Source organism: Salmo salar, chromosome ssa16, assembly GCF_905237065.1.
Source record: "Salmo salar chromosome ssa16, Ssal_v3.1, whole genome shotgun sequence".
Lineage (NCBI taxonomy): Eukaryota > Metazoa > Chordata > Actinopteri > Salmoniformes > Salmonidae > Salmo > Salmo salar.
The window spans coordinates 73,371,886-73,398,065 of NC_059457.1; the positions used below are offsets into that span (position 1 = coordinate 73,371,886).

The window sequence follows — 26,180 nt, forward strand, 5'->3', positions numbered from 1 at the left end:
GAGTGTGTACCTCTCTCCTAGTAGAGTGTGGTCAGAGTGTGTACCTCTCTCCTTGTAGAGTTTGGTCAGAGTGTGTACCTCTCTCCTTGTAGAGTGTGGTCAGAATGTGTACCTCTCTCCTAGTAGAGTGTGGTCAGAATGTGTACCTCTCTCCTAGTAGAGTGTGGTCAGAATGTGTACCTCTCTCCTTGTAGAGTGTGGTCAGAATGTGTACCTCTCTCCTTGTAGAGTGTGGTCAGAATGTGTACCTCTCTCCTAGTAGAGTGTGGTCAGAATGTGTACCTCTCTCCTAGTAGAGTGTGGTCAGAATGTGTACCTCTCCTAGTAGAGTGTGGTCAGAATGTGTACCTCTCTCCTAGTAGAGTGTGGTCAGAATGTGTACCTCTCTCCTAGTAGAGTGTGGTCAGAATGTGTACCTCTCTCCTAGTAGAGTGTGGTCAGAATGTGTACCTCTCTCCTAGTAGAGTGTGGTCAGTGTGTGTGTGTGTGTGTGTGTGTACCTCTCTCCTAGTAGAGTGTGGTCAGTGTGTGTGTGTGTGTACCTCTCTCCTAGTAGAGTGTGGTCAGTGTGTGTGTGTGTGTGTACCTCTCTCCTAGTAGAGTGTGGTCAGTGTGTGTGTGTGTGTGTACCTCTCTCCTAGTAGAGTGTGGTCAGTGTGTGTGTGTGTGTACCTCTCTCCTAGTAGAGTGTGGTCAGTGTGTGTGTGTGTGTGTGTACCTCTCTCCTAGTAGAGTGTGGTCAGTGTGTGTGTGTGTGTGTGTACCTCTCTCCTAGTAGAGTGTGGTCAGTGTGTGTGTGTGTGTACCTCTCTCCTAGTAGAGTGTGGTCAGTGTGTGTGTGTGTGTACCTCTCTCCTAGTAGAGTGTGGTCAGTGTGTGTGTGTACCTCTCTCCTAGTAGAGTGTGGTCAGTGTGTGTGTGTACCTCTCTCCTAGTAGAGTGTGGTCAGTGTGTGTGTGTGTGTGTGTACCTCTCTCCTAGTAGAGTGTGGTCAGTGTGTGTGTGTGTGTGTGTGTACCTCTCTCCTAGTAGAGTGTGGTCAGTGTGTGTGTGTGTGTGTGTGTGTGTGTACCTCTCTCCTAGTAGAGTGTGGTCAGTGTGTGTACCTCTCTCCTAGTAGAGTGTGGTCAGTGTGTGTACCTCTCTCCTAGTAGAGTGTGGTCATGTGTGTGTGTGTGTGTGTGTACCTCTCTCCTAGTAGAGTGTGGTCAGTGTGTGTGTGTGTGTGTGTACCTCTCTCCTAGTAGAGTGTGGTCAGTGTGTGTGTGTGTGTGTACCTCTCTCCTAGTAGAGTGTGGTCAGTGTGTGTGTGTGTACCTCTCTCCTAGTAGAGTGTGGTCAGTGTGTGTGTGTGTACCTCTCTCCTAGTAGAGTGTGGTCAGTATGTGTGTGTACCTCTCTCCTAGTAGAGTGTGGTCAGTATGTGTGTGTACCTCTCTCCTAGTAGAGTGTGGTCAGTGTGTGTACCTCTCTCCTAGTAGAGTGTGGTCAGTGTGTGTACCTCTCTCCTAGTAGAGTGTGGTCAGAGTGTGTACCTCTCTCCTAATAGAGTGTGGTCAGAGTGTGTACCTCTCTCCTAGTAGAGTGTGGTCAGAATGTGTACCTCTCTCCTTGTAGAGTGTGGTCAGAATGTGTACCTCTCTCCTTGTAGAGTGTGGTCAGAATGTGTACCTCTCTCCTTGTAGAGTGTGGTCAGAATGTGTACCTCTCTCCTTGTAGAGTGTGGTCAGAATGTGTACCTCTCTCCTTGTAGAGTTTGGTCAGAGTGTGTACCTCTCTCCTTGTAGAGTGTGGTCAGAATGTGTACCTCTCTCCTTGTAGAGTGTGGTCAGAATGTGTACCTCTCTCCTTGTAGAGTGTGGTCAGAATGTGTACCTCTCTCCTTGTAGAGTGTGGTCAGAATGTGTACCTCTCTCCTTGTAGAGTTTGGTCAGAGTGTGTACCTCTCTCCTTGTAGAGTGTGGTCAGAGTGTGTACCTCTCTCCTTGTAGAGTGTGGTCAGAATGTGTACCTCTCTCCTTGTAGAGTTTGGTCAGAATGTGTCGGAGACCTCCAGTGTTGTTGACCCACTCGATGATGCCACACTCCTCATTCAGTGGGATCACAGCATATGTACGGATATGGAGCTCCCTCCTCCTGGACTCTGCATCCTTACGCAGACACTATACACACACACACACACACACACACACACACACAATAGTCTGAAGTGTTCTGTTCGCTCTGGGCTACAGCAGTCTGATGTTGTACAGATGTCCAGTTGGAGAAGTAACAGGTTAAACACACACCTTGTTGATGAGGCAGTTGTACTCCATGAGGCGACAGTCTTTCCGGAGGTCATCTTTAGGTTTACACATCACAGTGTAGCTCCTCCCATCACTTCCCTTCAGGCCGATCTTCTTGGGCTTCTGGAGGGAGGCAAGGATCTCCACCTACACACATCATCGTGAGACACACACACACACCATGTGGCACGACACACACACACACACACACACACACACACACACACACACACACAGAGAAAGACAAACTACTCCCCCCCCACACACACAGAAAGACAGACAAACTACTCCCCCACACACACACACACACCATGTGGCACGACACACACACAGAAAGACAAACTAGACCCCCACACACACAGAAAGACAAACTACTCCCCCCACACACACACAGAAAGACAAACTACCCCCCCCCCCCACACACACACACACTCACAGTATCGTCAAAGCCGTCGAGGTAGGCCCAGTGTCCGGGGAATGCGTCGTGGTGCAGTGTGTTTGCAGGGCCAGTAGAGGGCAGTGTGGGGATGAGGACAGACTGCAGAGGGATCAGGATCTGGCTGAACGACGGCTCCTCCACCAGACGCTTCAACTGCTTGAAATGGACCCCCATACTGAGAGTACTGCTGCTACCATCCACCTGGAATACAGAGATAGAGAGAGAAATGGACCCCATACTGAGAGTACTGCTGCTACCATCCACCTGGAATACAGAGAGAGAGAGAAATGGACCCCATACTGAGAATACTGCTGCTACCATCCACCTGGAATACAGAGATAGAGAGAGAAATGGACCCCATACTGAGAGTACTGCTGCTACCATCCACCTGGAATACAGAGAGAGAGAGAGAAATGGACCCCATACTGAGAGTACTGCTGCTACCATCCACCTGGAATACAGAGATAGAGAGAGAAATGGACCCCATACTGAGAGTACTGCTGCTACCATCCACCTGGAATACAGAGATAGAGAGAGAGAAATGGACCCCATACTGAGAGTACTGCTGCTACCATCCACCTGGAATACAGAGATAGAGAGAGAGAAATGGACCCCATACTGAGAGTACTGCTGCTACCATCCACCTGGAATACAGAGAGAGAAATGGACCCCATACTGAGAGTACTGCTGCTACCATCCACCTGGAATACAGAGATAGAGAGAGAAATGGACCCCATACTGAGAATACTGCTGCTACCATCCACCTGGAATACAGAGATAGAGAGAAATGGACCCCATACTGAGAGTACTGCTGCTACCATCCACCTGGAATACAGAGAGAGAGAGAGAGAGAGAGAGAAATGGACCCCATACTGAGAATACCGCTGCTACCATCCACCTGGAATACAGAGAGAGAGAGAGAGAAATGGACCCCATACTGAGAGTACTGCTGCTACCATCCACCTGGAATACAGAGAGAGAGAGAGAGGAAATGGACCCCATACTGAGAGTACTGCTGCTACCATCCACCTGGAATACAGAGAGAGAAATGGACCCCATACTGAGAGTACTGCTGCTACCATCCACCTGGAATACAGAGAGAGAAATGGACCCCCATACTGAGAGTACTGCTGCTACCATCCACCTGGAATACAGAGAGAGAAATGGACCCCATACTGAGAGTACTGCTGCTACCATCCACCTGGAATACAGAGAGAGAGAAATGGACCCCCATACTGAGAGTACTGCTGCTACCATCCACCTGGAATACAGAGAGAGAGAAATGGACCCCCATACTGAGAGTACTGCTGCTACCATCCACCTGGAATACAGAGAGAGAAATGGACCCCATACTGAGAGTACTGCTGCTACCATCCACCTGGAATACAGAGAGAGAGAGAAATGGACCCCATACTGAGAGTACTGCTGCTACCATCCACCTGGAATACAGAGAGAGAGAGAAATGGACCCCCATACTGAGAGTACTGCTGCTACCATCCACCTGGAATACAGAGAGAGAGAGAGAAATGGACCCCATACTGAGAGTACTGCTGCTACCATCCACCTGGAATACACAGAGACAGAGAGACAGCGAGACAGAGAGAGAGAGAGAGAGAAATGGACCCCATACTGAGACTACTGCTGCTACCATCCACCTGGAATACAGAGAGAGAGAGAGAAATGGACCCCATACTGAGAGTACTGCTGCTACCATCCACCTGGAATACAGAGAGAGAAATGGACCCCCATACTGAGAGTACTGCTGCTACCATCCACCTGGAATACAGAGAGAGAAATGGACCCCATACTGAGAATACTGCTGCTACCATCCACCTGGAATACAGAGAGAGAAATGGACCCCCATACTGAGAGTACTGCTGCTACCATCCACCTGGAATAAAGAGAGAGAAATGGACCCCCATACTGAGAGTACTGCTGCTACCATCCACCTGGAATACAGAGAGAGAAATGGACCCCATACTGAGAGTACTGCTGCTACCATCCACCTGGAATACAGAGAGAGAGAGAGAAATGGACCCCATACTGAGAGTACTGCTGCTACCATCCACCTGGAATACAGAGAGAGAGAGAGAAATGGACCCCATACTGAGAGTACTGCTGCTACCATCCACCTGGAATACAGAGAGAGAGAGAGAAATGGACCCCATACTGAGAGTACTGCTGCTACCATCCACCTGGAATACACAGAGACAGAGAGACAGAGAGACAGAGAGACAGCGAGACAGAGAGAGAGAGAGAGAGAGAGAAATGGACCCCATACTGAGAGTACTGCTGCTACCATCCACCTGGAATACAGAGAGAGAGAGAAATGGACCCCATACTGAGAGTACTGCTGCTACCATCCACCTGGAATACACAGAGAGAGAGAGAAATGGACCACCATACTGAGAGTACTGCTGCTACCATCCACCTGGAATACAGAGATAGAGAGAGAGAGAAATGGACCCCATACTGAGAGTACTGCTGCTACCATCCACCTGGAATACAGAGAGAGAGAGAGAGAGAGAGAGAAATGGACCCCATACTGAGAGTACTGCTGCTACCATCCACCTGGAATACAGAGAGAGAAATGGACCCCCATACTGAGAGTACTGCTGCTACCATCCACCTGGAATACAGAGAGAGAGAGAGAGAGAAATGGACCCCATACTGAGAGTACTGCTGCTACCATCCACCTGGAATACAGAGAGAGAGAAATGGACCCCATACTGAGAGTACTGCTGCTACCATCCACCTGGAATACAGAGAGAGAGAGAGAGAGAGAGAAATGGACCCCATACTGAGAGTACTGCTGCTACCATCCACCTGGAATACAGAGAGAGAAATGGACCCCATACTGAGAATACTGCTGCTACCATCCACCTGGAATACACAGAGAGAGAGAGAGAGAAATGGACCCCATACTGAGAGTACTGCTGCTACCATCCACCTGGAATACAGAGAGAGAGAGAAATGGACCCCATACTGAGAGTACTGCTGCTACCATCCACCTGGAATACAGAGAGAGAAATGGACCCCCATACTGAGAGTACTGCTGCTACCATCCACCTGGAATACAGAGAGAGAGAGAGAAATGGACCCCATACTGAGAGTACTGCTGCTACCATCCACCTGGAATACAGAGAGAGAGAGAGAGAGAAATGGACGCCATACTGAGAGTACTGCTGCTACCATCCACCTGGAATACAGAGAGAGAGAGAAATGGACCCCATACTGAGAGTACTGCTGCTACCATCCACCTGGAATACAGAGAGAGAGAGAGAGAGAAATGGACCCCATACTGAGAGTACTGCTGCTACCATCCACCTGGAATACAGAGAGAGAGAGAAATGGACCCCATACTGAGAGTACTGCTGCTACCATCCACCTGGAATACAGAGAGAGAGAGAAATGGACCGCATACTGAGAGTACTGCTGCTACCATCCACCTGGAATACAGAGAGAGAGAGAAATGGACCCCCATACTGAGAGTACTGCTGCTACCATCCACCTGGAATACAGAGATAGAGAGAAATGGACCCCCATACTGAGAGTACTGCTGCTACCATCCACCTGGAAAACAGAGAGAGAGAGAAATGGACCCCCATACTGATATGTTAGCAGGGTGTGTGTGTGTGTGTTAGCAGGGTGTGTGCGTGTGTTAGCAGTTTGTGTGTGTGTGTGTGTGTGTTAGCAGTTTGTGTGTTAGCAGTTTGTGTGTGTGTGTGTGTGTTAGCAGTTTGTGTGTGTGTGTGTGTGTGTGTTAGCAGTTTGTGTGTGTGTGTGTGTGTGTGTGTTAGCAGTTTGTGTGTGTGTTAGCAGTTTGTGTGTGTGTGTGTGTGTTAGCAGTTTGTGTGTGTGTGTGTGTTAGCAGTGTGTGTGTGTGTGTGTTAGCAGGGTGTGTGTGTGTGTGTGTGTGTGTGTGTGTGTGTGTGTGTGTGTTAGCAGGGTGTGTGTGTGTGTGTGTGTGTGGTGTGTGTGTGTGTGTGTGTGTGTGTGTGTGTGTGTGTGTGTGTGTGTGTGTGTGTGTGTTAGCAGGGTGTGTGTGTGTGTGTTAGCAGGGTGTGTGTGTGTGTGTTAGCAGGGTGTGTGTGTGTGTGTGTTAGCAGGGTGTGTGTGTGTGTGTGTTAGCAGGGTGTGTGTGTGTGTGTTAGCAGGGTGTGTGTGTGTGTGTTAGCAGGGTGTGTGTGTGTGTGTTAGCAGGGTGTGTGTGTGTGTGTGTGTGTGTGTAGCAGGGTGTGTGTGTGTGTGTGTGTTAGCAGGGTGTGTGTGTGTGTGTGTGTTAGCAGGGTGTGTGTGTGTGTGTGTGTTAGCAGGGGTGTGTGTGTGTGTGTGTTAGCAGTTGTGTGTGTGTGTGTGTGTGTTAGCAGTGTGTGTGTGTGTGTGTGTGTTAGCAGTGTGTGAGTGTGTGTGTGTTAGCAGGGTGTGTGTGTGTGTGTTAGCAGGGTGTGTGTGTGTGTGTGTTAGCAGGGTGTGTGTGTGTGTGTGTGTGTGTGTGTGTGTGTGTTAGCAGTGTGTGAGTGTACCGGCTTGTTGCAGAGCTCCAGTAGTTTGTCAGTCAGTCTGTTGGCATCTCCTATGAACTTCCCCAGACTCTCCTTCAGACTGACAGCCTTCCTCAGGATCTCCTTACAGCGGTTCATACGGGTAGGGTAGGACGACTGGAACACACACACACACACACACACACACACACACACACACACACACACACACACACACACACACACACACACACACACATTTAGCAAGTGCTTTGAGCCTATGACATGAAAAATCACTTTCTCATCTATCACTATAAACTCCATGCAAGGTAGGACAGTAGCTACTCACACACACCCACCCACACCCCTTCCCACACACCCACTTCCACCACACCCCTTCCCACTCCACACACCCACTTCCACCACACCCCTTCCCACCCCACACACCCACTTCCACCACACCCACACTTCCACCACACCACACCCCCACCCCTTCCCACCCCACACGCCCACCCACACCCCTCCCCTTCCCACACACCCCCTTCCCACCCCACACACCTCCCCTTCCCACCCTACACACCCACTTCCACCACACACCCACACCCCTCCCCTTCCCACCCCACACCCCTTCCCACCCCACACACCTCCCCTTCCCACACACCTCCCCTTCCCACCCCACACACACCCCTTCCCACCCCACACCCCTTCCCACCCCACACACACACACCCCTTCCCACCCACCCACACACACCCCCCACACCCACCCCCACACCCACACCCCCACACACACCCACTTCCACCCCTACCCTACCTTGGACACTGCGGTCATCAACCACATGGCCTGCTGAGGGTAGGCCAGCAGCACCTTGGCAGCGATGTCCATGAGGACGTTGAAGACGTCCTCACTGCTGTGGCACACCCTGGAGATGAGCTGGGAGAAAGCTGTGAGGAACTGGTACGGAGCCAGGCTGGTGCAGTGGTCGCTGACCACCTGATTGATCTTCCCAAGCTCCACGCGCAACTGCCGCTCCACTCTACCCGCTATGGAAGGGAGGGATGGACATGGCTTATTCAGTTCAACACATATCAGTTTGTCTAAAGGCCCTTCTAGGACAGATACACAGAGCAAGAGGAACACCAACACACTGTTACCTTTCTCCCCCTCACCGACCAACACACTGTTACCTTTCTCCCCCTCACCGACCAACACACTGTTACCTTTCTCCCCCTCACCGACCAACACACTGTTACCTTTCTCCCCCTCACCGACCAACACACTGTTACCTTTCTCCCCCTCACCGACCAACACACTGTTACCTTTCTCCCCCTCACCGACCAACACACTGTTACCTTTCTCCCCCTCACCGACCAACACACTGTTACCTTTCTCCCCCTCACCGACCAACACACTGTTACCTTTCTCCCCCTCACCGACCAACACACTGTTACCTTTCTCCCCCTCACCGACCAACACACTGTTACCTTTCTCCCCCTCACCGACCAACACACTGTTACCTTTCTCCCCCTCACCGACCAACACACTGTTACCTTTCTCCCCCTCACCGACCAACACACTGTTACCTTTCTCCCCCTCACCGACCAACACACTGTTACCTTTCTCCCCTCACCGACCAACACACTGTTACCTTTCTCCCCCTCACCGACCAACACACTGTTACCTTTCTCCCCTCACCGACCAACACACTGTTACCTTTCTCCCCCTCACCGACCAACACACTGTTACCTTTCTCCCCCTCACCGACCAACACACTGTTACCCTTCTCCCCCTCACCGACCAACACACTGTTACCTTTCTCCCCCTCACCGACCAACACACTGTTACCTTTCTCCCCCTCACCGACCAACACACTGTTACCTTTCTCCCCCTCACCGACCAACACACTGTTACCTTTCTCCCCCTCACCGACCAACACACTGTTACCTTTCTCCCCCTCACCGACCAACACACTGTTACCTTTCTCCCCCTCACCGACCAACACACTGTTACCTTTCTCCCCCTCACCGACCAACACACTGTTACCTTTCTCCCCCTCACCGACCAACACACTGTTACCTTTCTCCCCCTCACCGACCAACACACTGTTACCTTTCTCCCCCCTCACCGACCAACACACTGTTACCTTTCTCCCCCTCACCGACCAACACACTGTTACCTTTCTCCCCTCACCGACCAACACACTGTTACCTTTCTCCCCCTCACCGACCAACACACTGTTACCTTTCTCCCCCTCACCGACCAACACACTGTTACCTTTCTCCCCCTCACCGACCAACACACTGTTACCTTTCTCCCCCTCACCGACCAACACACTGTTACCTTTCTCCCCTCACCGACCAACACACTGTTACCTTTCTCCCCTCACCGACCAACACACTGTTACCTTTCTCCCCCTCACCGACCAACACACTGTTACCTTTCTCCCCCTCACCGACCAACACACTGTTACCTTTCTCCCCCTCACCGACCAACACACTGTTACCTTTCTCCCCCTCACCGACCAACACACTGTTACCTTTCTCCCCCTCACCGACCAACACACTGTTACCTTTCTCCCCCTCACCGACCAACACACTGTTACCTTTCTCCCCCTCACCGACCAACACACTGTTACCTTTCTCCCCCTCACCGACCAACACACTGTTACCTTTCTCCCCCTCACCGACCAACACACTGTTACCTTTCTCCCCCTCACCGACCAACACACTGTTACCTTTCTCCCCCTCACCGACCAACACACTGTTACCTTTCTCCCCCTCACCGACCAACACACTGTTACCTTTCTCCCCCTCACCGACCAACACACTGTTACCTTTCTCCCCCTCACCGACCAACACACTGTTACCTTTCTCCCCCTCACCGACCAACACACTGTTACCTTTCTCCCCCTCACCGACCAACACACTGTTACCTTTCTCCCCCTCACCGACCAACACACTGTTACCTTTCTCCCCCTCACCGACCAACACACTGTTACCTTTCTCCCCCTCACCGACCAACACACTGTTACCTTTCTCCCCCTCACCGACCAACACACTGTTACCTTTCTCCCCCTCACCGACCAACACACTGTTACCTTTCTCCCCCTCACCGACCAACACACTGTTACCTTTCTCCCCCTCACCGACCAACACACTGTTACCTTTCTCCCCCTCACCGACCAACACACTGTTACCTTTCTCCCCTCACCGACCAACACACTGTTACCTTTCTCCCCCTCACCGACCAACACACTGTTACCTTTCTCCCCCTCACCGACCAACACACTGTTACCTTTCTCCCCCTCACCGACCAACACACTGTTACCTTTCTCCCCCTCACCGACCAACACACTGTTACCTTTCTCCCCCTCACCGACCAACACACTGTTACCTTTCTCCCCCTCACCGACCAACACACTGTTACCTTTCTCCCCCTCACCGACCAACACACTGTTACCTTTCTCCCCCTCACCGACCAACACACTGTTACCTTTCTCCCCCTCACCGACCAACACACTGTTACCTTTCTCCCCCTCACCGACCAACACACTGTTACCTTTCTCCCCCTCACCGACCAACACACTGTTACCTTTCTCCCCCTCACCGACCAACACACTGTTACCTTTCTCCCCCTCACCGACCAACACACTGTTACCTTTCTCCCCCTCACCGACCAACACACTGTTACCTTTCTCCCCCTCACCGACCAACACACTGTTACCTTTCTCCCCCTCACCGACCAACACACTGTTACCTTTCTCCCCCTCACCGACCAACACACTGTTACCTTTCTCCCCCTCACCGACCAACACACTGTTACCTTTCTCCCCCTCACCGACCAACACACTGTTACCTTTCTCCCCCTCACTGACCTTTCTCAGACTCGTAGACTTTGGCCCCGAAGTCCAGCCAGAGAGACAGCATCCGAGGCATGGCCTGATAGATGTACTGGTTCCCAAACTGCAGAGCTCTGGACAACACAGGACACAGTTCAGAAGCGGTGGCGACAATATCCGCCAGTAAACATTTCAATATGATGACAGGAGAGATGCTGGTCTTACTTTCCAAAGTAGGTGACGATGTATCGTATGAGGTTTCCCTGTTTCTCCAGCTTGTTGTCTGTCACCATGGGCATCAACTTGTCATAGTATTTAGCCAGGTAGAAGTTACCGTCCTCCCACTCTGGTAGCAGGGTGGTCACGTCCTACAGAGGAGAGGTAGAGGAAGGCAACGTTAGTGTTGGGTACGTTGTAAGCTTTCATGATGGCACTGGACAGTGTTGGGTAGTATAGCTCTGGGTAGTACATGGTTGATAGTGTTGGGTAGTATAGTGTTGCGTAGTAAGTATATGGTTGATAGTGTTGGGTAGTATAGTGATACTTTTGATTTTGACCGCTTTGTTCAGGGACACATTATTCCATTTCTGTTAATCACATATCTGTGGATCTTGTTCAGTTTATATCTCAGTTGTTGAATCTTGTTATGTTCATACAGATATTTACACATGTTAAGTTTGCTGAAAATAAACGCAGTTGACAGTGAGAGGACGTTTCTGTTTTTGCTGAGTTTATATGGTTGATAGTGTTGGGTAGTATAGCGTTGGGTAGTATAGTGTTGGGTAGTATAGTATATGGTTGATAGCGTTGGGTAGTATTGTATTGGGTAGTATAGCGTTGGGTAATATATGGTTCATAGTTTGGGTAGTAGAGCGTTGGGTAGTATATGGTTGATAGTGTTGGGTAGTATAGTGTTGGGTAGTAGTGTTGGGTAGTACATGGTTGATAGCGTTGGGTAGTATCGTGTCGGGTAGTATAATGTCAGGTAGTTGGGTAGTATCGTGTTGGGTAGTATAATGTCGGGTAGTATAGTGTTGGTAGTATAATGTTGTGTAGTATTGTGTCGGGTAGTATAATGTCGGGTAGTATCGTGTCGGGTAGTATAATGTCGGGTAGTATAATGTCGGCTAGAATCGTGTTGGGTCGTATAATGTCGAGTAGTATCTTGTTGGGTAGTATAATGTCGGGTAGTTGGGTAGTATCGTGTTGGATAGTATCATGTCGGGTAGTATCGTGTCGGGTAGTATCGTGTCGGGTAGTATAATGTCGGGTAGTATAATGTCGGGTAGTATCATGTCGGGTAGTATAATGTTGGGTATTTGGGTAGTATCGTGTTGGGTAGTATAATGTCGGGTAGTTGGGTAGTATCATGTCGGGTAGTTGGGTAGTATCGTGTTGGGTAATATAATGTCGGGTAGTATCGTGTTGGTAGTATAATGTTGGGTTGTGTAATGTCGGGTAGTATCGTGTTGGGTAGTATAATGTCGGGTAGTATAGTGTTGGTAGTATAATGTCAGGTAGTATTGTGTTGGGTAGTATCGTGTTGGGTAGTATAATGTCGGGTAGTATCGTGTCGAGTAGTTGGGTAGTATCTTGTTGGGTAGTATAATGTCGGGTAGTATCGTGTTGGGTAGTATAATGTCGGGTAGTATCGTGTCGAGTAGTTGGGTAGCATCTTGTTGGGTAGTATAATGTCGGGTAGTATAATGTCGGGTAGTTGGGTAGTATCATGTTGGGTAGTATAATGTCGGGTAGTATAATGTCGGGTAGTCTCGTGTTGGGTAGTATAACGTCGGGTAGTTGGGTTGTATCGTGTTGGGTAGTATAATGTCGGGTAGTATAATGTCGGGTAGTCTCGTGTTGGGTAGTCTAACGTCAGGTAGTTGAGTTGTATAATGTCGGATAGTATAATGTCGGGTAGTATAATGTCGGGTAGTATCGTGTCGAGTAGTTGGGTAGTATAATGTCGGGTAGTATAATGTCGGGTAGTATCGTGTTGGGTAGTATAATGTCGGGTAGTATAATGTCGGGTAGTATAATGTCAGGTAGTATCGTGTCGAGTAGTTGGGTAGTATAATGTCGGGTAGTATAATGTCGGGTAGTATCGTGTTGGGTAGTATAATGTCGGGTAGTATAATGTCGGGTAGTATAATGTCAGGTAGTTGGGTTGTATCGTGTTGGGTAGTATAATGTCAGGTAGTATCGTGTCGAGTAGTTGGGTAGTATAATGTCGGGTAGTATAATGTCGGGTAGTATCGTGTCGGGTAGTATAATGTCGGGTAGTTGGGTTGTATCGTGTTGGGTAGTATAATGTCGGGTAGTATAATGTCGGGTAGTATAATGTCGGGTAGTATCGTGTCGAGTAGTTGGGTAGTATAATGTCGGGTAGTATAATGTCGGGTAGTATCGTGTCGAGTAGTTGGGTAGTATAATGTCGGGTAGTATAATGTCGGGTAGTATCGTGTCGGGTAGTTGAATGTCGGGTAGTTGGGTTGTATCGTGTTGGGTAGTATCGTGCTAGGTACCCTGTAGGCCTTCATGATGGCGTTGGACTCAAAGTTGGCTGTCTCCTCCATGAAGCGTCCCACCAGAAGCATGGCTTTACCTGAAACATCACACCATATCATTATGACCCATGTCTGTAATACCATGTCATTATGTTATGTCATTATTAACAACAGTAGACTTTACCTTTGGTCTGTAGACTCCTCTGGTCTGAGAGAGGCTGGTCGACAGGGAAACACTGAGTCACTCCCTTCTGGAGAACTATCAACGCCTGGTGGACATCTCCCTACAGAGACACAGAGAGAGAGAGATGCATGTGAGTGTGTGTGTGTGTGTGTGTGTAAGAGAGAGCAGGTTAGTGTGTTTATATGTGTGTACCTTGGACCATAGCCACTTGGCCTTCTCTGTCAGTAATTCGGCAGTGTGTGTGTTCTGTCCGTTCAGAAGAGCGTTGAAGGCTGTCTGGTGATGTCCTGCCTTCCTGGCCACCCGGGCACTCTGCAACCAGCACTCCCCGACCAGCCCCTCACACACACTGAGACACACACACAAAATGAGTATCCTTGCCTGTGATGTGAAAATTAGCATTAGCTGTCAGAGTGACTGCCTTGGCTTTAGCTTGTTGGTGTCGTGGAAATGACCACCAGGGACACCTGAAGTCCATATTAAATGAATCATTGTTTATTAATAGCAAGCAGGAGAGGTCACAGTCAAACTTGGATGCATAAAGTACCGGTCTGAAAGGAGCAGTCCAGTTAGTTCTCTTATCTACTACTTATATTTGCATGACTTATCCATTATTCATAATTCATTCATTTGGTCCATGCATGTGACAGACCAATACCTCACGAAGCTTCTTCTCTCCAAGCTGAGACTTTGAAACTGAGACATCTTTCGTTCTCAAAACAAGGGTCTGGGCGTACTGCCAAATGGCAGATACTGATGGTGAGGATTCCTCCCAGGCATGATCAATCAGTCACTTACATGAACCCAGTCTAATTGGTTATTAGAAAAGCACAAACATCAAATATTCCTTCGCACTGGGTTAAAAGAGTCCAGTGGGACTCACCCTGAGCCGATGCTCAGCAGGGCTCGCCGCAGGGCCAGGATTGGCTCTTTGGCGCGGAAAGAATTCTGGGTCATCTCCAGCCGATCTGGCCAATGGGAGGGCAGCGTGGCTGAGCTAGGGGCGTGGCCTTCTCTCTGTCTCTGGAGGTCGGTGAAGGCATGCTCCAACTCACTCAGCATGTGGAGCCTAGACAACACACACAAACATCAGTGTGCCTGTATGTGTGTATAAAGGTGGGTGTATCGGTGTGTGAGGAGGTTAGTGTGTGACCTGACGATGTATTCGTATCCTCTCTGGTAGGTCCCAGTCTCATAGCTAGCAGCAGCTAGAGGCACCACCTGCTCTGTCCTGACCAGCTTCAGTTTGTCGTAGAATGTCTCTGCGTCGCGCCGCTTAGCCGCGAGCAGCATCTGACCCAGCCTCACACCCCACGTGCTGGACTTACGATCTACACACACACACACACACCAGAACAACGGTCAAATGTTAGAGCAATGTCAACAACGTCAACATGTGTGTGTTCTCACCAGAGCCCAGGTAGTCCTCCAGCAGGTCCCACTTGCTGAGCTTCCAGGCAGCTTCCACCCTGTAGGTGTTCAGATCAGACTTCCACTGGGGCCTATGGATAACCAGGTGAAAATAACCTGTTTACAATGGAAAGGACTCATTTAGTGGACTAGCATGGATGTGTGTGTTTTGTCACCTGTTGGCCAGGACTCCATTGACCTGTGTGACGACAGTAGAGAGCTGTCCCAGCCCCAGCATAGAACTCATCACCCCATGGTAGTGTCCGATCTAGACAGAGAGACAGAGAGTTTACTGCAGTCTGTATTCACAACCACATATACTGATACACACTTCGTCAACACGTGTATGTGTGCGTTACCTGGTCGGACTCCAGCTGTATGGCCCGGTCGTAGCAGGCTGTAGCGTCTCTTAGCAACCCGATGCTCTCGTGTTCTAGAATCTGTTCCCGTAGGGACGGCTCTTCCCGCCGGAGAGCGTTCGCACCCCTCACACCGTCCGGTTCGTGCATGGCCGCGTACAGCGTCTGCGCGCACACACACACACTATGTGTTAGGATTCTCTATTAAGTATGTGTCTCACCGGTAGACGTGATGCGGTTGTGTGTGTGTGTGTGAGAGAGTTACCTGTAGGAAGCTCAGATGATCCTGGATGTTCTCTTTGTTCTCCAGTATGTAAGCCTCAAAGTGCATCAGGGCTCTGGTGTAGGCTTTAGACCGTAGAGAGGCCTTGGCTAACACGTCCTGAGGGATCCCTTTTAGAAACGCTACCACTCGCTGGTAGTCACCACTTTCTGTAAACACACACAAGACAAAAGGAGACACACTTCAAAGCGAATCATAATTCCACGCCTGATTATGGAGAGCTGTTATTACACAGTGCATTCTGAGGTTCAGCAATGACGTGTGGTGTGTGTGTGTGTGTGTGTGTGTGTGTGTGTGTTACTAACCGCTGTGTTTGATTCTAGCCGACAGTGTGTGTCGGCTCCACTGGGTGAGGTGAGCCAGCATACTGAACACAGTCTGGGTGCTCAGCTGTGACAGGCTGGACGTTGCTTCCTGGTTCTGAGTACTGAGCTGTGAAAGGCTAGATGAGGCCTCCTGGACACGCCCACCACGCCCATCACCCTCTGTGAGCACAGCCAGCATTTCCTCTGTTACCTGGAGAAACAGATTTAATTGAACTTTTACATTTTTTTTGTATTTGACCCCCTTTTCCGCCACAATTTCGAGATATCGAATTGGTATTTACGATCTTGTCTCATCGCTGCAACTCCCCAACGGACTCGAGAGAGAGAGAGAGAGAGAGAGAGAGAGAGAGAGAGAGAGACGAAGGTCGAGTCATGCGTCCTCCGAAGCATGACCCGCCAAACCGCGCTTCTTAACCCGGAAGCCAGCTGAACCAATGTGTTGGAGGAAACACCGCTCAACTGACGACCGAAGTCAGCCTGCAGGCGCCCGGCCCCCCACAAGGAGTCGCTAGAGCGCAATGAGCCAAACCCTCCCCTAACCCAGACGACGCTGGGCCAATTGTGCGCCGAGCTATGGGACTCCCGGTCACGGCCGGTTGTGACACAGCCTGAGATCAAACCCGGGTCTGTAGTGATGCCTCAAGCACTGCGATGCAGTGCCTTAGACCGCTGCGCCCCTCGGGAGGCCAGATCAATCATTTAATGTCACAATAAATGTAATCTCAGTTGGAGTTAATTAGGTTCATTTGATCTAAATAAGCTTTTAGTTGTAATTGTATTAGTCATAAAGAAAGAGGAGGTAGTGAGCTGTGTGTGGTACCTCTCCTTGTTCCACAGCAGTGCAGCCCATCAGCATGTAAAGCAGTATATGGGGCAGCAGGTAGATGGTGACTTTGTAGTCGTGTTTGATGATGAAACTGCAACAGGTGAATACCTTGCTGGCCAACTCATGTCTCACCTGAAACAAACCCATAAAACGTGTCAGAAAGTTATCCCCCCAAACAATTTGAATGTTTATACATTTTAAAAATGGAGTTACCACATATATATTTAAAAGGGTGTACCATAGGGTTTAATGTTGGGACCAGTGTTTTTTGTTGTTGGCAATGAACTACGGTATACATTTCAAGACTGACCTGGCTGGTGAGGTATCCAGAAAAGCTAGCTGACAGTGGTTAAAGTTCTGAGGTTAGCTTTCAGGCTCAGAGGTTACCTTGCTGATGAGGTATCCGGCCCAGGTAGCTGACCAATCAGAGAACTTGGTTCCTCGGCTGCTGAGGTAGACAGGTTTCTTCACCTTGGACCAGTTCACCACCTTTTGACTGCTCTTATACCTACACAAACAGGAGAGATGATGTGTGAGTGAGTGAGTGAGTGAGTGAGTGAGATAGAGAGTGAGAGAGTGAGAGAGTGAGAGAGTGAGAGAGATAGAGAGATAGAGAGATAGAGAGATAGAGAGTGAGAGAGTGAGTGAGTGAGAGTGAGTACCTGCTGTTGAGGTGAGGCTCCAGTATCTCTTGGACTTGTTCAGGGAATCTCCTCCACAGCCGTCGACCAGGGGAGTCACTACGGCCCTCACGACACTCAAATATAGACAGCAGCTCCTGGAACAAACACACACACACACACACACACACACACACACACACACACACACACACACACACACACACACACACACACACACACGTCAGGAAGGAGCTCCATGTTTTTGCCTCCAATGAGTGAATTGGTTGTTAACAATAAAGAATGATATTGTGTGTACCTGCATTGCATAGGCTGCCGAGTCCTGTGCTCTGACATCATCAGCATACGCCAAGAAAGTCCTGGTCAGCTCCGTCAGTAGTTCATAGGCAAAGTTACTCTCCTCCACCCCACTCTACACACACACACACACACACACACACACATAAATATGTATTCAGATTCAACAAATTGGAATAAATGCTGTTTCCTCTCTGGGTTCATTTCACAGCGTTTTCACACTCTGTCCTTACCACGAAGGTGTTGCTGCTGCCGTGTGTCTGTGTGTGAGAGAGGTCCAGCCGTCCAGGGTCCACGGCCCCCAGCTCCCCCAGACACTCCCCACACAGCAGCCTGGCCGTTGGGGAAGAGTCCTGACAACCTCGCAGTAACACTGAGACTAATGAGGAGATGACAGGCTCTACCGCCTCCGACGCACACACCTGTCGTAGTAACCACTCCTAGAGAACACACACACACACAGCAGAACATAACACACACCTGTCGTAGTAACCACTCCTAGAGAACACACACACACACAGCAGAACATAACACACACCTGTCGCAGCAACCACTCCTAGAGAACACACACACACACAGCAGAACATAACACACACCTGTCGCAGCAACCACTCCTAGAGAACACACACACACAGCAGAACATAACACACACCTGTCGCAGCAACCACTCCTAGAGAACACACACACACACACACACACACACACACAGCAGAACATAACACACACCTGTCGCAGCAACCACTCCTAGAGAACACACACACACACACACACACACACACACACACAGCAGAACATAACACACACCTGTCGCAGCAACCACTCCTAGAGAACACACACACACACACACACACAGCAGAACATAACACACACCTGTCGCAGCAACCACTCCTAGAGAACACACACACACAGCAGAACATAACACACACCCTCTCAGCAACCACTCCTAGAGAACACACACACACACACAGCAGAACATAACACACACCCTCTCAGCAACCACTCCTAGAGAACACACACACACACACAGCAGAACATAACACACACCCTCTCAGCAACACACACAAAATGTGACAACTATGAATCATGTGTTGTTAAAGAAACAGCACACACCTGGTTGCTGTGCATCATGTCCTTGAGGCTGGTCAGAGCGTGAACTCTGACGTCCAGGTTCTCGTGTTGGACAGCCCTCATGGAGAGCTGCAGGCCTGCAGCCAGGTCGCTGGTCCTGGACGTCAACTAGAGAGAAGAGAACCTTCATTGTCTTCGTCATCATCACAAGTGAGTGTATTGGTGCTTTTCCGCTGCGGAGTGAAACAGTGTTTTTGGGTGAAAGTCTCAGGCCTACGGACCAGAGGCTGGAAGGACTTTATCTGGCCAGGGTAATAACCCATATGTGTGTACTCACCTTCTGTAGGACTGTGTGTGGGTGTGGTGGGTGTGTTTGTGTTCCTACCTTCTTGTAGTCCTGCAGGACAGTGTGTATGTCTTTGAGTTCAGGGTGGTCTGGCAGGAAGTAGATTTCATGGAGATAGTCCTGCACCTCTTCCCTATAGGACACAGACAGAGATTGTTACCTGTGTGTGTGTGTGGGTGGTGTGTGTGTGGGTGGTGTGTGTCCAGTTACCTGTTGTCCAGTATGAGGTAATGTATTATAGCAGCAGTCTCTCTGGGCTGGAGTGGTATCAGCGGAAGAAGCGCCACGATCACATGACTGAGCAACGGCCCCAGGTGGGCGGGCTCTACCGTACGCACAAAACAGTCCCACGTCCTGTCCACACAGGAAACAATAAGTTATAACCAGGAAGAAGGAAGCAAGCAAACTGAATTTGTGTGTGCGTTATTAGTGTGTGTGTGTGTGTATACGTGTGTTAGCACTATGTGTACTGACTGGCAGCAGAGCAGAGGGAAGTCCTGTCTGTATCGTAGTCCAGTCCGTAGTGTGGTCATCATCTTGACTCGGACTGAGCTGGTGTGTTTGGAGCCCATCAGCTTCATCAGGGCCATCAGGCTGGTCAGGGCCATCTTCTTACCGTCCTTCTCCCCAGCACTGGAGCTCAGCAGCTGCATGTTGAAGAAGGCCAGGATGCCCAGCAGCTTGGGCTGGAGGTAATCAGCCTGGGGGAGAGAGAGAGAGATTTAAAGTAAAGAGGAAGACATTTTCCAAGCACTCAGTGACACTGAAGCCTCACCGTTGCTAAAGTACTGATGCATCTCCTAGAAACTAATCAGAAAACCAATGATGTCATCAGTGTGATGTCATTACCATGTGTTCCGGGGTGGTGATGTCACGGGGTCCCTGGTACGGGTCGTCATTGGAGGCAAATGAGGCCAGGATGGCCAGACCATTAAACACCTGCATACACACACGGTCAAACCATTAAACACCTGCATACACACACGGTCAAACCATTAAACACCTGCATACACACACGGTCAAACCATTAAACACCTGCATACACACACGGTCAAACCGTTAAACACCTGCATACACACACGGTCAAACCGTTAAACACCTGCATACACACACGGTCAAACCATTAAACATCTGCATACACACACGGTCAAACCATTAAACACCTGCATACACACACGGTCAAACCATTAAACACCTGCATACACACACGGTCAAACCATTAAACACCTGCATACACACACGGTCAAACCATTAAACACCTGCATACACACACGGTCAAACCATTAAACACCTGCATACACACACGGTCAAACCATTAAACACCTGCATACACACACGGTCAAACCATTAAACACCTGCATACACACACGGTCAAACCATTAAACATCTACATACACACACGGTCAAACCATTAAACACCTGCATACACACACGGTCAAACCCTTAAACACCTGCATACACACACGGTCAAACCATTAAACATCTACACAGACAACGCAATAAGCCACAAAAGGCCATGATGACATGAAGTGAACGTATTCCAGATAAAGGATGTTGGACACAAAACGATGCCCCAGTGTGTGTACTTGTTGGTAGTGTTCTCCCAGGCGTAGCAGCAGCTCGTTGTGCAGGCCCTGGAAGTCCTGCCTCAGCAGAGAGCCCAGTTCTATCTCCGTCTCTCTCTGGAGGTAGTGGAAGGCTCTCTCCAGCTCCTCCTTAGTGCAGGAACACACCAGGTGGCTGAAGATGTACTTAAAGTTGTTGATCAGGATCTCACGCCGGTTCGCTTTCATCTCATTGGCCAGCGTCCTGATGAGGGCGGAGCCTGTGGTGCTGGCCTTCGCAGCCAGGTAGGGGAGGAGCACCTGGAGAGTCCTCTGCAAACACACACACACACATTTCAATTGGTCCAAATTAAATCCTAATAAACAAACTGAAATGTGTGTGTATATATACACACACACACAGTTGAAGTCAAAAGTTTACAGACACCTTAGCCAAATACATTTAAACTCAGTTTTTCACAATTCCTGACATTTAATCTTAGTAAAAATTCCCTGTCTTAGGTCAGTTAGGATCACCACTTTATTTTAAGAATGTGAAATATCAGAATGATAGGAGAGAGAATGATTTATTTCAGCTTTTATTTCTTTCATCACATTCACAGTGGGTCAGAAGTTTACATACACTCAATTAGTATTTGGTAGCATTGCCTTTGACTTGGGTCAAACGTTTCAGGTAGCCTTCCACAAGCTTCCCACAATAAGTTGGGTGAATTTTGGCCCATTCCTCCTGACAGAGCTGGTGTAACTGAGTCAGGTTTGTAGGCCTCCCTGCTTGCACACGTTTTTTCAGTCCTGCCCACACATTGTCTATAGGATTGAGGTCAGGGCTTTGTGAGGGCCACTGCAATATCTTGACTTTGTTGTCCTTAAGCCATTTTGCCACAACTTTGGAAGTATGCTTGGGGTCATTGTACATTTGGAAGACACATTTGCGACCAAGCTTTAACTTCCTGACTGATGTCTTGAGATGTTGCTTCAATATATCCACATACTTTTCCTACCTCATGATGCCATCTATTTTGTGAAGTGCACCAGTCCCTCCTGCAGCAAAGCACCGCCACAACATGATGCTGCCACCCCAGTGCTTCACGGTTGGGATGGTGTTCTTCGGCTTGCAAGCCTCCCGCTTTTTCCTCCAAACATAACGATGATCATTACGGCCAAACAGTTCTATTTTTGTTTCATCAGACCAGAGGACATTTCTCCAAAAAGCATGATATTTGTCCCCACGTGCAGTTGCAAACCGTAGTCTGGCTATTTTATGGAGGTTTTAGAGCAGTGGCTTCATCCTTGCTGAGCGGCCTTTCAGATTATGTCGATATAGGACTCGTTTTACTGTGGATATAGATACTTTTGTACCCGTTTCCTCCAGCATCTTCACAAGGTCCTTTGCTGTTGTTCTGGGATTGATTTGCACTTTTCGCACCAAAGTACGTTCATCTCTAGGAGACAGAACGCGTCTCCTTCCTGAGCGGTATGACGGCTGCGTGGTCCCATGGTGTTTATACGTGCGTACTATTGTTTGTACAGATTAACGTGGTACCTTCAGGCGTTTGGAAATTGTCCACAATTTCTTTTTCTGAGGTCTTGGCTGATTTCTTTTGATTTTCCCATGATGTCAAGCAAAGAGGCACTGAGTTGGAAGGTAGGCCTTGAAATACATCCACAGGTACACCTCCAATTGACTCAGGCTAATTGACATCATTTATCAGAAGCTTCTAAAGCCATGACATAATTTTCTGGAATTTTCCAAGCTGGCACGGTCAACTTAGTGTATGTAGACTTCTGACCCACTGGAATTGTGATACAGTGAATTATAAGTGAAATAATATAATAATCTGTCTGTAAACAATTGTTGGAAAAATGACTTGTGTCATGCACAAAGTAGATGTCCTAACCGACTTGCCAAAACTATAGTTTGTTAACAATAAATTTGTGGAGTGGTTGAAAAACTAGTTTTAATGATTCCAACCTAAGTGTATGTAAACTTCCGACTTCAACTGTATATATGTGCGTGTGTACATACCGTGAGGAAGCGGTGCAGGTCAGGGAAGTCAAAGGCGTGGGCGACCTGAGACAGGATGTCCAGAGCTACTTCTCTCTGATTGGTTAGCTGGCTACCTTGCTCTGGCGTGCTCCGCAGGGCGCTGACGTGACGCGAGTGGAGAGACTCTACCAGGAACTAAACACACACACCAACACTTGTTAGGTACAACCAGGTACAAGCAGACAGTTGTGATTATATAAAAGTGTGTGTTACCTGGCAGACAGGGTTCTTGTACTGGCTGAACAGTGTCTGTAGTTTGAGTCCTCTAGCTGTGGCCAGGGCAGTGATCTGTGTGTAGGCGGACACAGAGACAGGAGACGACTTGGACAGGAGACAGTGCAGTAACCTCAAGAGAGAGAACGACACCAAGCTACCTTTAGCAGCCCTGGGGGGAGAGAAAGAGAGAGAGAGAGAAAAAGAGAGAGGAGAGAAAGCTTGTTAGAACTGTCACCAAGGTATAATTCATCTCCATCACATCTTTTTCACCAAGACATTAAAAGTGTTTTCTGACGTGTGTGTTACCTGCCAATCTCTCCAGTGGTCAGTATGAGTGTGCTGCGTAGCTCGTCGTCTCTGTTGAGTTTAGCCTTACTGAACGCCTCCTTCACACGAGACACCAGCAGCTCCTTGACTGGATCCTGGTCGGGTTCGGAGGTGGGCTCCGACAGCAGGAAGCGAACTGATTGGCTGAAGAGTGTTCTGACTGACGGGTCTGGGTCTTCTATTAGGCCAATCAGATCTCTCAGAATGGCCAGAGAGTCACTGTCTCTGCCTCCAAGGTTGACATGCTGGCAGAGGTGCGGCAGAGCATCTAGGAACGCTAAGACACACACACACGTAAGATCTCACACACTCATTTCGTCAACATTAAAACAAGAACACACACACACCTCTTTTGGCAACACTGCTGCTGCTCGGTCGTAGCAGAGGTAGGACGGGCTTGATGACGGATGCTCCAATGGGAGTGCCCTTCCCAGCATGCTCAGCTGCAAGGCCGAGGCGGGAGCAAAGGATCATGGGTAGTGGGAGGGGTTCCTTGTGATTGACAGTTAATTTGGAGCTCCCCGACAGGACGCAGGTCAGCTGACCAGAAATACCAGCTAGCTCTGCCCTCACCTGCTCTGAGCTGTCCTCCAGGACACTCCTACACAGACAGAAACACTGTTAGCATACCCCTGAACGCTGAAAGTATGTCAGGTTGTGGTGTGTGTACTTACATTAAGGTGGTGTGTGTGAGGTTGTGGTGTGTGTGAGGTTGTGGTGTGTGTGAGGTTGTGGTGTGTGTACTTACATTAAGGTGGTGTGTGTGAGGTTGTGGTGTGTGTGAGGTTGTGGTGTGTGTGAGGTTGTGGTGTGTGTACTTACATTAAGGTGGTGTGTGTGAGGTTGTGGTGTGTGTGAGGTTGTGGTGTGTGTACTTACATTAAGGTGGTGTGTGTGAGGTTGTGGTGTGTGTGTACTTACATTAAGGTGGTGTGTGTGAGGTTGTGGTGTGTGTGAGGTTGTGGTGTGTGTGAGGTTGTGGTGTGTGTACTTACATTAAGGTGGTGTGTGTGAGGTTGTGGTGTGTGTCAGGTTGTGGTGTGTGTGAGGTTGTGGTGTGTGTACTTACATTAAGGTTGTGTGTGTGAGGTTGTGGTGTGTGTGAGGTTGTGGTGTGTGTGAGGTTGTGGTGTGTGTACTTACATTAAGGTGGTGTGTGTGAGGTTGTGGTGTGTGTGAGGTTGTGGTGTGTGTGAGGTTGTGGTGTGTGTACTTACATTAAGGTGGTGTGTGTGAGGTTGTGGTGTGTGTGAGGTTGTGGTGTGTGTACTTATATTAAGGTTGTGGGTGTGAGGTTGTGGTGTGTGTGAGGTTGTGGTGTGTGTGAGGTTGTGGTGTGTGTGAGGTTGTGGTGTGTGTACTTACATTAAGGTGGTGTGTGTGAGGTTGTGGTGTGTGTGAGGTTGTGGTGTGTGTGAGGTTGTGGTGTGTGTACTTACATTAAGGTGGTGTGTGTGAGGTTGTGGTGTGTGTGTACTTACATTAAGGTGGTGTGTGTGAGGTTGTGGTGTGTGTGAGGTTGTGGTGTGTGTCAGGTTGTGGTGTGTGTCAGGTTGTGGTGTGTGTACTTACATTAAGGTGGTGTGTGTGAGGTTGTGGTGTGTGTACTTACATTAAGGTTGTGTGTGTGAGGTTGTGGTGTGTGTCAGGTTGTGGTGTGTGTGAGGTTGTGGTGTGTGTACTTACATTAAGGTGGTGTGTGTGAGGTTGTGGTGTGTGTACTTACATTAAGGTGGTGTGTGTGAGGTTGTGGTGTGTGTGTCCCACGTGGTGCAGTAGTAGAGGAAAGCTCCTGACAGCGCTGGCCCTGACCACCTCATGGTGACTCTCCAGGGCCTGGGAACACACAGACACACGCCACGACACACACACATCCCCACGCAGCAGAGACAGCAGCAACACACACTCCGCCTGGACCTGGGGGGCTGCAGAGACAGAGATGTTATATACACACACACACACACACACACACACACACACACACAGTGTAACTCACAGTAGCAGGGAGACAGTCTCTTAGCCAAGTCGGGGAGGCTGGGGGGGAATCCTGCCTTCTGATAGGCTGGGACAGACGACAGCTCACACACCCATGGCACAGACAGCAACGTGCACACACTACTCTGGAGACCACTGTCCTCAGCCGGGCTACTCACTACGCACAGACCGGAGGTGAGAACGACATTTTACATCACAACAATTTATGTATGCATGTGTGTGCTTGTGTGTGTGTATTCTTACTTGTCAGGTAGATGATGGAGTCCAGTATTCTGACAGCCACCTGGATGGCAGACTGTATATGGGCGTGGTCAGTGGTAGACTTAGCCCCGCCCAGTAGTGATTGACAGGTTTCCAAAGCCCTGCCCAGAGTGGAGGCAGACAGCCACAGGAGAGAGGAGGAGCTGGAGGAGAGAGACAGAGATGGAAAGATCTGTGTGAGAGATGATGTGGGGTGTGTTACCTTCTGGGTGTGTGTGAGATACCTGGTGTGTGTGTAACAGAGGCCAGCCAGGTGCAGGATGAGAGCGAGTCCCTCCAGAGCTCTCAGGGTCATCTGAGGGTCAGTGTCAGGCTCAGGGGTCGTCAGGTCAAGGTCACAGTTCACCAGAGAGGCCAGAAGGTCATCCAGCCTGCTGGTCACTGCCGCCCACACCTCACTACGCACACGCATGTCCACCTCCCTACACACACAGAGAGAGATAAAGATGGTAGCATGTTGATATGGACAGTAGGATTT

General features: G+C 49.4%; 1 protein-coding gene across 7 annotated transcripts in view; it reads right to left on the reverse strand.

The window, feature by feature from the left end:
• Window positions 1–26,180, reverse strand: part of atr (ATR checkpoint kinase) — a 41,387-nt gene that overhangs the window by 12,647 nt on the left and 2,560 nt on the right. For 2 of the 7 annotated variants that reach the window (XM_045697734.1, XM_045697733.1), the window contains exons 6-40: window positions 25,685–26,124; window positions 25,443–25,598; window positions 25,173–25,371; window positions 23,794–24,047; window positions 23,426–23,723; window positions 23,117–23,288; window positions 22,883–23,038; window positions 20,878–21,168; window positions 20,141–20,230; window positions 19,766–19,992; window positions 19,502–19,645; window positions 19,331–19,424; window positions 18,988–19,113; window positions 18,111–18,317; window positions 17,879–17,992; window positions 17,602–17,717; window positions 17,327–17,447; window positions 16,934–17,071; window positions 16,093–16,303; window positions 15,770–15,936; window positions 15,505–15,669; window positions 15,322–15,413; window positions 15,146–15,237; window positions 14,889–15,066; window positions 14,619–14,804; window positions 13,928–14,084; window positions 13,736–13,835; window positions 13,570–13,649; window positions 11,270–11,412; window positions 11,081–11,178; window positions 8,020–8,249; window positions 7,251–7,385; window positions 2,722–2,925; window positions 2,289–2,432; window positions 2,012–2,162 (exon numbers count right to left, since the gene is read on the reverse strand). In XM_045697734.1, coding sequence (XP_045553690.1) covers window positions 2,012–2,162; window positions 2,289–2,432; window positions 2,722–2,925; window positions 7,251–7,385; window positions 8,020–8,249; window positions 11,081–11,178; window positions 11,270–11,412; window positions 13,570–13,649; window positions 13,736–13,835; window positions 13,928–14,084; window positions 14,619–14,804; window positions 14,889–15,066; window positions 15,146–15,237; window positions 15,322–15,413; window positions 15,505–15,669; window positions 15,770–15,936; window positions 16,093–16,303; window positions 16,934–17,071; window positions 17,327–17,447; window positions 17,602–17,717; window positions 17,879–17,992; window positions 18,111–18,317; window positions 18,988–19,113; window positions 19,331–19,424; window positions 19,502–19,645; window positions 19,766–19,992; window positions 20,141–20,230; window positions 20,878–21,168; window positions 22,883–23,038; window positions 23,117–23,288; window positions 23,426–23,723; window positions 23,794–24,047; window positions 25,173–25,371; window positions 25,443–25,598; window positions 25,685–26,124 — 5,876 coding nt within the window. Of the gene's footprint in view, window positions 1–2,011; window positions 2,163–2,288; window positions 2,433–2,721; window positions 2,926–2,957; window positions 4,289–4,334; window positions 6,298–7,250; window positions 7,386–8,019; window positions 8,250–11,080; window positions 11,179–11,269; window positions 11,413–13,569; window positions 13,650–13,735; window positions 13,836–13,927; window positions 14,085–14,618; window positions 14,805–14,888; window positions 15,067–15,145; window positions 15,238–15,321; window positions 15,414–15,504; window positions 15,670–15,769; window positions 15,937–16,092; window positions 16,304–16,933; window positions 17,072–17,326; window positions 17,448–17,601; window positions 17,718–17,878; window positions 17,993–18,110; window positions 18,318–18,987; window positions 19,114–19,330; window positions 19,425–19,501; window positions 19,646–19,765; window positions 19,993–20,140; window positions 20,231–20,877; window positions 21,169–22,882; window positions 23,039–23,116; window positions 23,289–23,425; window positions 23,724–23,793; window positions 24,048–25,172; window positions 25,372–25,442; window positions 25,599–25,684; window positions 26,125–26,180 lie in introns of those variants that run through there. The other 5 variants (XM_045697735.1, XR_006759824.1, XR_006759823.1 and 2 more) reach the window with 5 other exon arrangements.